The 15,376-nt window shown below is 29.8% G+C and overlaps 1 protein-coding gene across 3 annotated transcripts in view; it reads left to right on the forward strand.

Annotated features, from left to right (window-relative positions):
* Window positions 1-14,812, forward strand: part of LOC130444644 (uncharacterized) — a 132,600-nt gene extending 117,788 nt beyond the window's left edge. For all 3 annotated transcript variants that reach the window (XM_056779896.1, XM_056779894.1, XM_056779897.1), the window contains 6 exons: window positions 530-835; window positions 1,194-2,518; window positions 4,313-4,552; window positions 4,635-5,001; window positions 5,951-6,237; window positions 6,882-14,812. In XM_056779896.1, coding sequence (XP_056635874.1) covers window positions 530-835; window positions 1,194-2,518; window positions 4,313-4,552; window positions 4,635-5,001; window positions 5,951-6,237; window positions 6,882-7,124 — 2,768 coding nt within the window. In that variant the 3' untranslated portion in view covers window positions 7,125-14,812. The remainder of the gene's footprint in view (window positions 1-529; window positions 836-1,193; window positions 2,519-4,312; window positions 4,553-4,634; window positions 5,002-5,950; window positions 6,238-6,881) is intronic.
* Window positions 14,813-15,376: the final 564 nt, after the last annotated feature.

Raw genomic sequence — 15,376 nt, forward strand, 5'->3', positions numbered from 1 at the left:
GAAATTGATGAGCCTTCACTACAAGGTTTTTCATCGAGTTGTTGCTAATTTTTAAACTATGCAGATCACTCCTGTATATTATTTTTACTCATAGCCTCATCTTTGTAAACTCGGTTTGAAATTGAAAAAGTTTCATCGGCATTTTAACCAAATAACCAACAAAATTTCAGTGCTGGATGTTTGTCACTTGAATTAGACATAAAAACCAAGATGAAAAACCAAGAAACGTTAGCCAAAAAATTGCAAACGAACAAAACAACTACTAAGAAGTTAGTAATGCTATTCCGGGTGTTATTGGGTCCTCGTTGTATAAATAAAGACGTTTACATAAAAGTTTTTAATGTAATGTAATATATGTTCAATAAAGAACATCAACACCATTGTATAGAATATTTTATTGTTCAATTTCTCAGTACTTTAGAGTTTCCTAATCTAACTTCAATATCTGAAGACGATAACGCACGTCATACAGTGTACTTGGGAGTGTATATGTTCAAAAATGTTGATAAACTTTTTTTTTATGATCCAGATACGGAAAGTTCTAAGCACATTATAAAATCGGTAACAGTACTTAATCCGGATGACATTACATTACGAACATTTTTCAAAAGTCCCGAAAACAAAGAACAGGTGGACGTTTGTTTGGACGATCTCGATGTTGTGGAGAGACAATCGTTGCTAGTCATCAAGAAAAATGTACAAGTCCAAAGAAGAAGAGGCGCTTCGAAAAATCCTATCAAAGCACTAGCTACAAGAACTGACATCGTTAATGAATATACGGAGGTAATAACCGGCGTTGCGGAGAGAGAAAAGAAAAGACTTAATATTGAAAAACGTAAGTAAGCTCCATATTGAAAAAAATCTAGTTTTCCTTTTGTCTAATATAAGCAGTCAATGTCTGTTTTAATGTTTGTGGTTTAGACAAGTGACATTTTTGATACACGACGGTATGACAAGTGACGTGATACGTCATATTTTCGATCGCTTTTGTTGACTAATAGGTTCTGATGTATTAGATACTCGGTTAAAATTTGACAACTTCGCTTTTATAACCAGAATACTAGAAAAAACTTAATATTAACCGAATCAATTCTGATTAGTAGCGTAGCGAGGGACGAGTATGCGCGGCTTTACTTCATTCTAGTTTGCGCGCGCTATAACAAATTCTAATTTAATTTTTTAATTTTTTTCAGTGGCCAAAAATTCGAATAAAGCTCTCGAAGCTTTAGCTGGTTTGGCAAGCAATGAAGACTTTAAATCAGTTGCCTTAAAAAAGTCATCAAATCCCGTCGGGTACCTGCCTTGGAAAGACTTGATGCTTTTGCAGGTGAAAGGTAGAAGACATATACAAACGAGGCTCGTAGAGCCTGTACCTAGCAGTATTAACGAAGGCGATAATTACATTTTGGTCACTCCCAATGCTCTATATACGTACACAGGTGCCTACTCGAATGTGATAGAGCAATCTAGAACTTCGGATATAGTTAAACTTATCCAGAAAACGAACGATTTGGGATGTAAAGTAGACAAAGTACATAATATTAACGCTAAAGATACAAACTCGAGATACTCTTTAGAATTTTGGAAAACGTTAGGTGCCAATAGTATACCAGAAACAGTAGATGCCGGTCATCCCGAAGAAGATGAATCTTACGAATCCAATATACTCCATACGAATATGATATATACATTGGAGAATGACGAACTCGTACCATTCGATAAATATTGGGGCACAATACCGAAAATTGAAATGCTTAAAGAGACGAGTATAATAGTTTTTGATTTTGGATCTGAAATGTACGTTTGGAGCGGTAAAAACGCTCCATTAGAAAAAAAGAAACTGGCTTTGAAATTGGCTAAAGAAATGTGGGATGAGGGCTACAATTATTCAGACTGTAACATTTGTCCTTTGAATATTTCTAGTATACTCGGCGCTAGAAAACAAGAAATTCTACCATTAAAAGCGGATAAACGACCCGATTGGGCTTTATTCGCTAAAATAACCCAACATAGAGAACCGGTCCTTTTTAGAGAGAAGTTTCTAGATTGGCCGGATTTTTCCAGAGTAATTAGAGTGAGAAGTAACGAATACATCCAAAAAGCGAGTGGCTCTATCGATATTACTCCTTGCAACGTAGACGACATGCTCAAAGAAAAAGACAAGGAACCGGATTTAGTTGTCGAACACACACATCTTGGTAGGGGCGATAAATATTTTGATGAAGAAACCCGACGTTTATTCGAATATGAATCGCTCAAACTTAACGGTTGGAGAATTTTGGAGAATACTTATGAAGAATTACCAGAAAAATCTCTGGGGCAATTTTACGATGGGGATAGTTATATATTTAGATGGGACTTTCGACAAACTGTTAAAGGAAGAGAATTAACTGGAAAACCTTCGAAACATGCTGCAGTCGGAAGAGACAGATGCATTTTCTTTTGTTGGCAGGGGAACGATTCTTCGACGAATGAAAAAGGAACTGCAGCTTTGCTTACCGTCGAGCTTGACAAGCAGGTAAGTTTCTTATTAGCTTCGAAATTTTATAAATCTGCCAAACTTTGGCATTTTATATCACATCTTTTTTAACAACAATAATCTTTCACTAGAATCAAGCTTCTTAACTTTCTATTTTAAATTTTGACATTTTCTGAAGCTCAAATTTGTCATTCAATTGTTATCGACTCAAGAGTCCGAAGGTAAACTAAAACCTAATAACATGACTTTCCTGTTTTATATTGAATTTTTCCACCAATAAACTTTTTTCCGCTAAAATTAATTCTAAAGGAAAAACCTCCTTGTTGGGAATCTTCACATTTATACTTGTTGGGATTATGGATTAGGTAACGGTGTATTTATGAAAAAATACGTTATCAATTGGAAGATTATTTTATTTGGAGGTATGTCCTTATAATGCTAAGGATCGGAGAGAACTAAACTACCTAATTTATAAACTTAATACGTTTTGAATTTTATTATTCATTCTATATATAAACCTATACCTGGTTTGATGATCTGTAGCTTGAAAACTTTTTTTTTCTTCATTTTAGGAAGTACCAAAATACATTCTTTGAAGAGGTTAAAATGTGTTTAACAGATGTTTTAAATATTATACTTTACTTCTAAAATCATATTAAAATAAATATTATAAAAATACAATATCTTAAAAGAGAAGGATTTTTGTATTCAATACTACTTAACTATGATGTGGGCTGTAATGAAGTGACCCTTTATCCTTATAATTAGGTTTCAGTTTACCTTCAGTCTCTGAAGATGATAACTTGGTTATCGAAACAGCGTACTTGTATGAATATGTCCAACAGATGTTCTGCTTGTTTCAAATCAGTCGATAACTGTGTAATCATATAGGTAAAGGCCAAGTAAAAAGTGAAAGATGATTTACACAAAGGGATACATATAATTCTATACAATGCTCTACGTTTTTCGATTCTTTTGGCACGTGCTGATTTCATAGCCAATAAAATAGTTTCAAAATAAAATAACTGTGTAATCATATAGGCAAAAAGCCAAGTAGAAGGAGAAAGAATAATAACTTGTTATACGGAAAATTTAACTAAAAATTCCAGAAGACTGAAGAGAAGATTGATAACTTCGTAGTCATATAGTTAAAGGCCAATTTACGGGGAAAAGAAGAATCTAACCAATCGAATAACCTTTCTTGTCACATTATTATAGCAACCAATGGATTTACCACAAAATATGTTCAAAGAAAACTCAAAATTTTTGTTATGTGTACCCCAGGACGACTTCTTACTTTCTTAACATAAAAATCTGGCTCGGAAGCTGGATATTTTCATCACAAACAGAAGTGATAGGATTTAAAAAATGCATTTGCCTAGAAGATTTTAAAAAAAAAATTTTAAAAATAATAACATGGTTTATTTGTTATATCGAAAATTTTATCATACCGTCCTTGTATATACTAGTTTCGACCTTTTTGAGCGTTTTTAGTGGTCCTTGTTTAGTCTCATAGGTGACATAAGTTGACAAAAATCCCACAACTGATCAGGAGGAATGTTATGATAATCATTAGCTATGAACAAAAATCTTGATTTGAGTATTTGAAACTGACCAATTAAAAGTCGTACCACTTGAAGTTTCCTAAGACTAGTAATGAATGAATTTGAGTAGAACTAAGTGCATATTCGTAAGTACTCGCCACTTTTTTCTCGTGTGATCCCACCTGAAGGCCTTTTAATGTTTGTTAGATTCTGCTACTTTTGATAATTTCTCGATAATAATAAAACTGTACCACTACTTCTTAATTTAATTATATTTGTAATATTTCAGAACGCCCCGCAAATTAGGGTAGTTCAGGGTTCGGAACCGGCGGCTTTTTTGCGGCTATTCCACGGAAACATGGTAATTCATAGAGGTAAACGGGATATCGTTGAAAACTTGGAGTCATCAAAATTGTTTCTAGTTCGAGGTGAAAACCTTGATGAAATTTATTTGATGGAGGTACCGTTGCGCATGAGTTCGTTACGAAGCAAATCGTCGTTTGTCATTGTGAATGTTGAGGATGAGCAGGTCAGTATATCTCTATCTTAGAGTAACTTTTTTCTTAAGAGACTAACGTTAAAATGTGTTATATCACCGATTATGTTCGCAGATAATCATTTGGCATGGTATTAAATCGAGCAGCCAAAAGAGAAAAGTGGCCAAAAAGGCAGTCGAGAATTTAATGAGATATAAACCATCAGAATTAAACTTGGACCGATTTGATGAAGATCTAGATATTATTGAGCTTAGAGAAGGCGATGAATCTGAAGAATTTTTTAATATAATCGGAAAAGATAGAGACAGTTATTATTCTTTAGTAAACAAAGATGAAGATACTGAACATACTGCCAGATTATTTAGATTGAGTAGCATTACTGGCGATTTCGTAGCTACTGAGATCCTATGTCCTCACAGGAGTGAACATTCTAGTCCTTATCCTTTCGTGCAATCAGAATTATATTCTTCTAGTCAACCAGGTAAGATATATTCACTAATTGGTTGTCAACATTATCACTTGACATATATATATAATACTATAAATAAGTTTGTTGTGGGTTGTTGAGATCATTTAGTGAGAATTAATTAAATTACTCATTGAGATAGTTTCTAATTTTCACTTAGAGCTGATTTGGTGGTAAACTATTATTGAATGTTTTGTCACATGGTTTTAAAAAACGGAAAAGATTTTTCGTCGTGGACGTCTGTACGTCCGTTTAAGAATTCTCTGCACCATTTACAGCTGGGAATGTCCACCGGAGGAACGTTTTTTCGCACGCAAAAAACGAATCACTGAGTGTAATTGGTACCTAATGTAAGAATCAAATGGAAGCTTCATCTTTCACGACTACCAAGACAAGAATGAACGTTGTAGAGAATTCGCCGGGCCGTTAACTTAAAGAAGGGACCCAAAGTACACTCCAATCTCGACAAATCCATTCTAACAGCGTTCCTAGCATCCACAACCCCTGTACAAAATAACCTAAATAAAAGCTTGTAAAATATTCCAATGTTATGAAATATCGAAGCTTGTGAAAAAAATGTTCGCCATCTTGGATGTCATCTGTCAAGTGTTCTGTGATCATGAGGGACATAACAAGTATGATCATAGAAATCACAAATCACACGACAATGGACAGATGGCGGATTTTTTGGAGGACGTTACTAACGTTGAAGTTGACATGCAAGATGGCAGACACCTTCCCTCTGAACAGTTACAGAACCTAGTTTGTGCATCTATATTTACCTCAACATTTTATTATATATTTCAATTTTTTTACTCTACTTTTATCAACTTTAATCGTAGCTGGATAACAACTCTAGACCTACGTTAAATTTTTATTTATTATTTTCCACCTATTTTTTCGCCAATTTTTTTTTTCATTTGGCGAGCATATTCCAACTACATTATCAATATTCTTTTTATAGCTTTATTTTTAATCGATAACAATCACGAACTGTGGCTATGGCAAGGCTACTGGCCGGAAAAGGATGATGATGATGAAGATTTATCTGATCAAACAGGTTCGGGTGCGGTTCGGTGGCAGGCCGAACGGAGGGCCGCAATGCAAACGGCCATTAATTATTGGAAAAAACGCCATGGTCACAAACCTGTTGTCGGTTATCTAGTATGGGCGGGTTTAGAACCACTTCAGTTTAAAAATATGTTTCCTGCTTGGGAAGATAGATCGGATATTGCTGAATTGAATAAAAAAGTAAGTATGATATTATTTTTATATAAACATGAGCATTTAATTTCTGGTTTCAATTACATTGATATGTTAAGAATTTTTTTGAAATCTAGTGTCAAATTGGGTTTTTTCAAAATTTAATATTCATAGATTCAATCAGTCTGGTGAATTTAGACTTATGGTTATTAAACGTCAAATACAGGTTTTTGATTGAAATTTTATTCAAAATTTGGTCGTTTGAGCGATTTGGAGCTAAATTTATATCTTAAATACAAAAAATAGCATCTAGACTTGGTATGAAGTCAACTATAATCATTTGAATCAAATTAATTATGGATTTCAATCAACAGCACTTGCAACCACGGTTCATTAGCTTCTCAACTCTATAAAAGGTTCTAATGATGGTGAACATTGATGAAATATTTTATTGGCTTTTTTAAGAAGTTAAACGTCATACCAAGTTTTTTGGTCAAAAAACTTTCAAAAATAGTTATTTACGTCTTAATATCAAAAATAGTAACTAGATTGGACATTACTTGAATTATAATCATTTCAATGACATTTATGGTGTTTTTGATTATGGACTGATCAAAGGGACTTGATTCTCTGATATTCTCGTGGTTTCCGATAAATTTTGTTGTTTATAATTCATACCTTTCCGTTTTTAGGAAGGGAAAAGGGACGGAGATATAATACCATTGGAAAAAGAACTGACACTCTTATCAAGAACGACTTACCCAATATCAGAACTTCTCCAGAGGCCACTGCCAGAAGGAGTCGATCCAACAGTTATAGAAAAATATCTTTCGCCTACCGATTTCCACGAATTATTTTCTATGAGTAAAGAGGATTTCGATAAATTACCGCCTTGGAAAAAAACTGCCCTCAAAAAAAATAAAGGACTGTTTTGACCGTTATTCAGTTATTTCGTTGAGTGTCTATTGAGTGGTTGCTTTGATTATACAAAGTCCAATGATTTTATTTAATGTTGTAATTTTGTTATCTCTTTTATCATTCACTACAAGAAATACACGAGAGCAAGAACGGACCTTCAAAAATAGATCATTTCATTGTCTTTGTAAATTGAGCTTTTGGACACTTTAATTGTCCATATTTTTTTGTCTTAATAACCCTAAAAAACTTTTATTTATTATTTTTTTTCAAATTATGGTATTTTAATCTTTTAGGGTACATTTCCCCTATGACCTTGACCATTTTTAGGCTCATTCTGGGCATTTCCATTTTTTATAGTGTACGATTTTATATCGACAGTCACTAACCTAACCTAACTTATAATAAGGAAATTATGGAACAACTCTTTTGACTTCGGTTGGCACCCTATACATGCACTTGTTCAGAATGACCCAAAAATGACATATGTCAATGTCATTAGATTGAATTTCAGTTGGTCTAAAACATTTCTTGTAGTACCTAAAGTGATATAAATATTTTTTTTATAGCATATCAAAAAATTTTTTATCGGATATTATAAAAGTGTTTGTTTTGTATTTTTGTTAAATTTTTTTTGAAAAAAATCTAACAAGAGCATTATAGAAATATTGACGCCAAAAAAACGTTATTATTTTCTATTACATGACTTCTTGTGAATCAAGTGTCGTAATTAAATCAAAATCTAAGATACAAAAACTTGTTATTTATTTATGTTTTTAAAACGAAAATATACCAGAAGATCCAAAACTAACTATGTAACAAAAAAATGAAAGGGGGATTTTCATTTTTTTAATTATTATTTATTACTATAGAAGCGTGAATTGATATTTTGTAATTATTTAAAATAAAATAAAATTAAACTAGAAATTTCGTCATTATAGCATTCATAGATCCATACTGATTTCATTAGAATGTTTTTTTCATGATTTTTATGCCTAAATATGATCTAGCAACTGGAAAATCAAGTTAAAATAAGTGTAATGTGATTAGTTATCTGCGAGTTTTTCAAAAATTTTGTATTAAGACGTCTAAAGACAAGGGGGCTTCCAATTTTAAAAATGTGCACAGGATTTTACTATAAGTATTAATTTTTTCTAATATTTTTACCGCAATTTAATCAAAGTTGCAGTTGCATTATAAATATATGTGGTCCTTTAAAAGATTTTTATCTGTTTTTGAAAATAATTTTCTATTAACAGAGATCTAAAATCATCAGGAAAAATATATAAAAAGCTCTTATAAGGACGAATTTAGGTTTTTTTTTATTTTCAAAAGATTAAAAATGAATTTATTATACCTGGAGTGGAAATGATTTAAAAGTTTAAAACAAACCTTAATAATAAAAAAAATATTAAATTCTCCGGATTTATGAATAAATTATACTATCCACTTGACATATTATCTTGGAAAATTTTTTTGTTCCTATTTAGAAACTTTTTGTTTAAATTTCTTAGATGTTCAAAGTGTTTGGAAAATTTTCAGAAGAATAAACCTATTTATTAACTTTTTATATTAATAACTAGGAGATACATAATGAAGTACGACTTTTTTTATTTCAACTTATTTCCCGTCCAAAAGAACTTTTATTAACTTTCTTAACTGTTGATTAAGGATCAAGACAGTTGTAAAAAGAGAAAAAATGGAAAGAATTCGAAAAATGGTTACAAATAGAGAAAATATTGTGAAGTAGAAGTTGAAAAGGTAAGAGAACAAGCTGGGAAATTTATTACACAAAACAAATGTGATTTTCATCTTCAGTAATTGCATCAAAACTATTTATCACTCTGAAGATGATAACTTGGCTATAGAAACGTTCATTTGATTTTTCTATTCTGTTTAGTTCTAATAATATATTTTAAAAATACCAATAAAAACCTTTATGATTTATTAAAAAATTAAATACATAAATATTTGTGTTTCTTTTTAATTTTTTTTGTAATATTTAGTTTTGGATTAGCTTGATAGAGTCGATTTCAAAATTTTAAAAAAATATATATATACAAAATAGTTTGTTTAACTAAAAATTAGAAAAAACAAATTTTGAAACTGCCATATAAAAATTAGCTTTTATATTACAACAAATGAATAACATAACATATATATTCTTTAAAATAAAAAGTGGGAAAATAAAATAACTTTAAATTAAAAATCTATTTGTTTATGTACAAACATTTGAGATTTTCTAATACAGATACCTTTGTACATTTTGATCATTCATGTTGGATGAATATAAAAAGTTTTGGAATTTGTTATGAAAGTGTGTTCATTTTTAGAAAAAGATTTTTTATATCTAACCATAAACTACTAACTCCGTCCTACTAACAAATTTTACAATAATAATAAAATTATCAACTTAACGTATCTTGACAATTTAGCAAGCAAGTCTACCAATAACAGTAATGACGTTTCTTTTCCATAAAATAGAATGGACATACTGAATAGCAAACAGGTCTACCAATAACTATAATGACGTTTTATCTCTATGAAAGTGCAAGGACATACTGAATAATCAACAAGTCTGGCAATAATCATGTTGACGTTTTTTATCTATAAAATTGACTCGATGTAATGAATAACAAACATGCCTACAAGTAACAAAATGACTTTTATCTCTACAAAAGTGAGTGGCCGTACTGAAAAACAAACAGGTGTGCCAATAACTATAATGACATTTAATTAAACGGACGTACTAAATAATAAACAAGTCTACTAATACCACTATGATTGCGTGTATTCTCTATACAATTGAGTCGATATAATGAATAACAAACAGATCTACTAATATCTATAACGACGTTTCTTTTCTATGAAATAAAGTGGATATACTGAATAGCAATCAGGTCTACCAATAACTTCAATGACATTTCATTAATATAAAATTGAAAGGACTTTCTAAATGTCAAAATAATTTTCGGATTATTATCTTAGGGGAATTTTAACGAATGCTTATTATTAAAATGTCATTAATGACGTGTAAAGGTATTTGTATTAAAAGTTGTATATTATATCCTGGTATATTTTAGTGATTTGTTTTTATAAATAAAGAAATTTTTGTTATGAATTGTAGCACAGATCTATTCAAATATTACATTTTTGAATACCTTGAGAAATTCCAAGTAGGGCAAAAAATGCATTCGATTCTTTCCGTTTTAAATTTAATTAATAAAAAAAGTATTATTAGATCAGTGCTACAATGCGAATAGTTTTTATAAAATAATCATTACAATTTGACCCATTATGATATCGCGTACGAGATTCTAAATATTAGTTTAAAATTGAGGATATGCATAATCGCTTTGAAATAAATCATTGAAATATTTTAAGATGATCCATAAAAGCTAGTCCATTATGTGTTCTTAATAAAATTAACTTGATATTGATTTTTTCTCGGAAATAATACGGTTAATTAACGAAAATTTTAACCTACTATGATATTAATTCAACCAGATTAATTTTCATTTCCAAAAAACTCAACATTGAATGATATTAATTCATAGGAGCCAAGTTCAATTTACTTTTTCAAAAAATTAACTTGAAATGATATTAATTCTAAAGGGATAAATTTCACATACATTTCTAAAAAAATTTCTATTTTCTATTCAAGAACCTTTTCATTACATTTATTCGCTATTTATAGTTTTTGAATTTTCAAAAAACTAATCACATTTTTATATAAATTATTGTTGTAATTTTTCTGCACAGAAAAACGCTTTCGGTACTAATTTCCGTTCACCCAATTTTGATTTTCTGTGGTACGATTTATTTGCAAGTAAATGAATTGTGAAACAATCGAAAAATTTTTTGAAAACCATATTTTTTCCCAAAGACATCTTTGAAAAACAACTTTATTAGAGAATTTTAAGATATTTTTGGACTTGGTTTATGATGGACCATTCTGAAATTGACGCTTGCGTTGAATTATTAATATTTTTTATATTATCTGTGATTAGGTTATGTATTTATGTTATAACGTACGATTATCCGCGTATTGATATCCCAACTTTTTGAAATCCCAATGATTCATTTTCCTAGATAATTGACACCGCAAAAAAAACCAGTACAGTGAGCAATCTCTTTAGAAAATATTAGTCATAAGTAAATGCAATTTGGAGAGTGTGTTAAAAATTTGAACTGTAGTCAGTTCAAAACTGATAGTACTTTGATTCCCTGTCTCTAGTTTAATGGACAACGTCGGAATAAGTGATGAATCATCAACTCTGAAAGATACACCATCACTAACTGACGCACTTTTCAATAGCCAAGTTATTATTTTTGAGACCGAAATAAAGTATTTATGAGTGTTTTCATTCTTTTATAAGAGTGTGAGATTGTTGATCCAAAGACAGTAAAAGAGACAGTAAAAACATAAAAAATCCGAAAAGTAATGGATTTTTCCAATTTTCTAGACCAGAATATCCCCTTAACTCACAATCTATATCTGTTTACCCAAATTTTACAAGATTGGAATTTTTATTTGTCGGTGGTTGAGAATGAATCAGAGCTGTTGAGATATCAATACTGGATATACCATAATAAGCTTGTATATATTCAAAGTGTAAATAAATGAGGTGCCTTGTAATTTTCCGGAATTGAGAGCTCTCAAAATTTTTGAGTTGCTTAACATTTCTAGTCTTCGTGATTCTCATGGCACTGATTTTTTTTAAGTTGTTTCTATGAGATTTTTCACGTTTTCAAGCTTTTAATACATTGAACTAGATTGTAAATATATTGTAAACTCATTTTAACTACAAATTAGTGATTATAAATAACTATGATACCAAAATTAAATTCATTATTGTCATTTCTTGATTAGTAACCTAAATATTTTGTATTCGCTTCTTCACTAGTAATATTATTTGTCAAAAACTGTATCCTTTATTATTTATCCAAAATATTGCGTTTTCTAATGATACTGTAATGTTTTTCTTATTTATTTATACGACTTCTATTCATGGGTTGATTTAAAAACAATATACTACACTTAACTAACTTAATAATTCACTTATCACTATCACTTGAATAATTTATATAAATTATTTGATTACTTTCTATTTTGGTCTGTTCACTACGATTATTTATTATAAACTAACTCACTGCGCTACATGAACTCCTTATATATATGTATATATTCCAAAAGAACTCTTCTAGAAAATAAAAAAAAACAAATAAATAAACATTCATAGAAATAAAAATATATACTAAAAAATCATGTAAAATAAACACATTTCGCGCTTTATAAAAAGTATGTGAAAGGTGTTGTGCGCCTTCGCCGAATTTTAGAATTCTACTACATCTAGGCAGGACCGGCTCCAGGACCGAGATGCGTTCGTAATAATACGTTTGGAAAATTGTTTACCTAAGCTACAATTTTGAAAGAGTGGCAATCGCCGTTTTGGATTTTCGATAAAAAAACAAATCAACTTACTGAGAAAATCCGATATTTTGAGCCGTGCGTTTTTACTTGGAAAAAGCATTTTTTTAAAAATCTGATAGTTTCTTTATTCTTCATTTAACTACACACATTCCAACTTATTGGAAGAATACCTTTATATAATTTTTGTAATGAAGATAATGTAGCTGAACCGAAAAGTCCTACTTAAAAAATACTTTTGGACGAGTTCTGAAAGTTTGGTGATACCTGCAAACAATAATTTTCAATAGAAGACGCTCGAAATTTCTTGTAACTTCTTTGTTCTTCTGGAATTTCATTTTCTATGCCGCATAATTCAAAATTTGGATACACGTTTCCATATTTGTGAATTTTGAATGATTTTCACTTTATTATATATTAGAACTATAATGGAAAAAGGAAATAAATGGAAGAAGTGAATTTTCCGTTTTTGATCAATAGAAATTATCCACTTTATTATATGATCCATGACAAAAAAAAAACATATTTTGCAGTGTTTGAAAGTATATTTTATCATATTTAAGTACATTTTTTTAGTTGTTTCATTTAATCATTTACTAATTTGGAGTTTTTATGATGATTTTGTATATTGAAGTAGTTGCTAAATATTCATTGTGTGTTTCAATTGTTATGCTCAAACTAAAAATATGTCACCAGATTATACAATTTTTGAGTAATAATAAATGGGGTAATTGAATTTTTCAAAAAGTATTTATTTTTGGTTTTTGATATGAAATAATGTCAGAAAGTAAAATATTTAAATAAAAGTGAAAAAGTATCTGAATATTCAATTGAAAGGTGCAAAAATTTCAAATTTTTATCTACATAAGAAAACGATTCTCATTTGTTTTCAGTTATGACGTCATACGTTTAATAAAAACATTGAGTTGTCTGCTTTATGATCACGAGGTTATCGTTGCCGGCAACGTAGCCTAAGTTAATGAACCTTTTATAGGTTAAGTTCTTACATTATTACATAATTAACCTGATTACCATAAAATATCAAAAGAAGTTACAATTTTTCAAATTAATCACAGTTTAATAATGACGCTCATTTTAGAATAAACGAGTGAATAATGTCAAGCAATATGGTGGACTTAATGAAATGTTTAAACTACCTACAAAATTTTTGAATTTTCAATAATTTTTTTAATTATAAAATGAAGTTGTATCTAATAATAAATAACTATTCGAAACTATATTTTCTCAAAACATGCAAGTACCCCATTTTTCTTATAAAATCAATACTAATCTCAAATTTGAACTTTTTATTTATATACATTCTTTATATTAGAATAATGAACTATTATTTATTGGTATAATGAAACTGAAGATATGAAGTAATACTTCCCCTTTTCACCTTAAACCAAACAAAACGAAATGATAGTAATTCAGAACATCTAAGGTGAAATTTTACGTTAAAACTCGGCGCTGACTTAGAGCGTCAATTGAGGTCACGTGGTATTTGACGGGAGCGTCGTCTTAAATTATCGCAGCGTCAAAACTAAACATTATTTAGCTTTCTAAATCGGGTATTAAGCAAAAAACTCAACCTATAGTATCAGCTTTTACAGTATTTTAGCAACTTTAACGATATAAAAATAATTCACTCATTTAGGCTAAAAATTGAATCAAGTAATTATTGAATAAATCATCTGTTGATAGAGGTGGTGTATTGTAATGATTTTTTCAGAGTTTTGAAGCTTATATTTGAAATTGCACTTATTTGAGATAGCGAATCAGTCGAAATTATTTCACGTAACTTCAGTTAACGCTCCAAGTTCGCGTCGAGCGTCAAAATGAAATTGCAACTTTAGACAATGTTATTTATAATTCCATACACTTTTCATTGTAATTCGTAATTATATGTTTTATTATATAGACACATATATTTAATATATATTTTCAAATTAAATGAATCTAGTGACTATTTATCGAACCCTATTTCAGCGATTCACTAATTAATTAAGTAATGTTCTTGATAACACATTTAATTAAAGATGCGCACAAACTTTGTATGATATATAGGTTTTAATGAAATTTTATGTAATCACCATTTTTAAAAAACTTTACATATATTTTTAAAAGATAAACATTATTTATTAGATTATTGAATCAGCTGGCCGAATTTATGTAATTGTGTAAAATTTTTAATATGAGTCTTTTCTATACTTAAATTAAGAACATAATTTGTGTAATATCATATAACATTTTTGATTAATAAATATTTTCACAAGACATATTGTTTTCTTTATATTCAAACTCATACATCCATGGAAAAATCATTTGGACTACTTAATAAAAAAATCTTCAATAAAAAAGAGGGATTGGTTTATCAGGGTTTATTGGAATCAAATTAGAGTTATGGAATCATAGGCTGAGGAGGTGTTCCAAAAACCAATTATTCGAAATACGAGATATAATGAAAAAAATATCCAAGAAAACTAAGACATCATTGTTGGACTTTAATTGACTAGTCTTCTTAGTGAGTCACTCATTGAGATTACACTGTTCACACTTTCACTACTTCAACACTCATGATTACACTGTCTGACGTTTCGATAACCAAGTTATCTTCTTCAGAGACGGAAGTAAACTTAGTTCTTTTCGTTAACGGAAAGCCTTAGTTATGAATCAAGTTTTGGGACATTTTCCATGGAATTGCACGTTGATCAATAATATATCGAATAGTTCATACATTTTTTGTAAATTTTTATTTGTTTTGGAGGTGGGGGACGTCCTTTTTCGTCAACCGACTCATTACCATATGGGATATTTTATAAAAAAACTGTGTCATGGTAA

Source organism: Diorhabda sublineata, chromosome 5, assembly GCF_026230105.1.
Source record: "Diorhabda sublineata isolate icDioSubl1.1 chromosome 5, icDioSubl1.1, whole genome shotgun sequence".
NCBI classification, from domain to species: Eukaryota; Metazoa; Arthropoda; class Insecta; order Coleoptera; family Chrysomelidae; genus Diorhabda; species Diorhabda sublineata.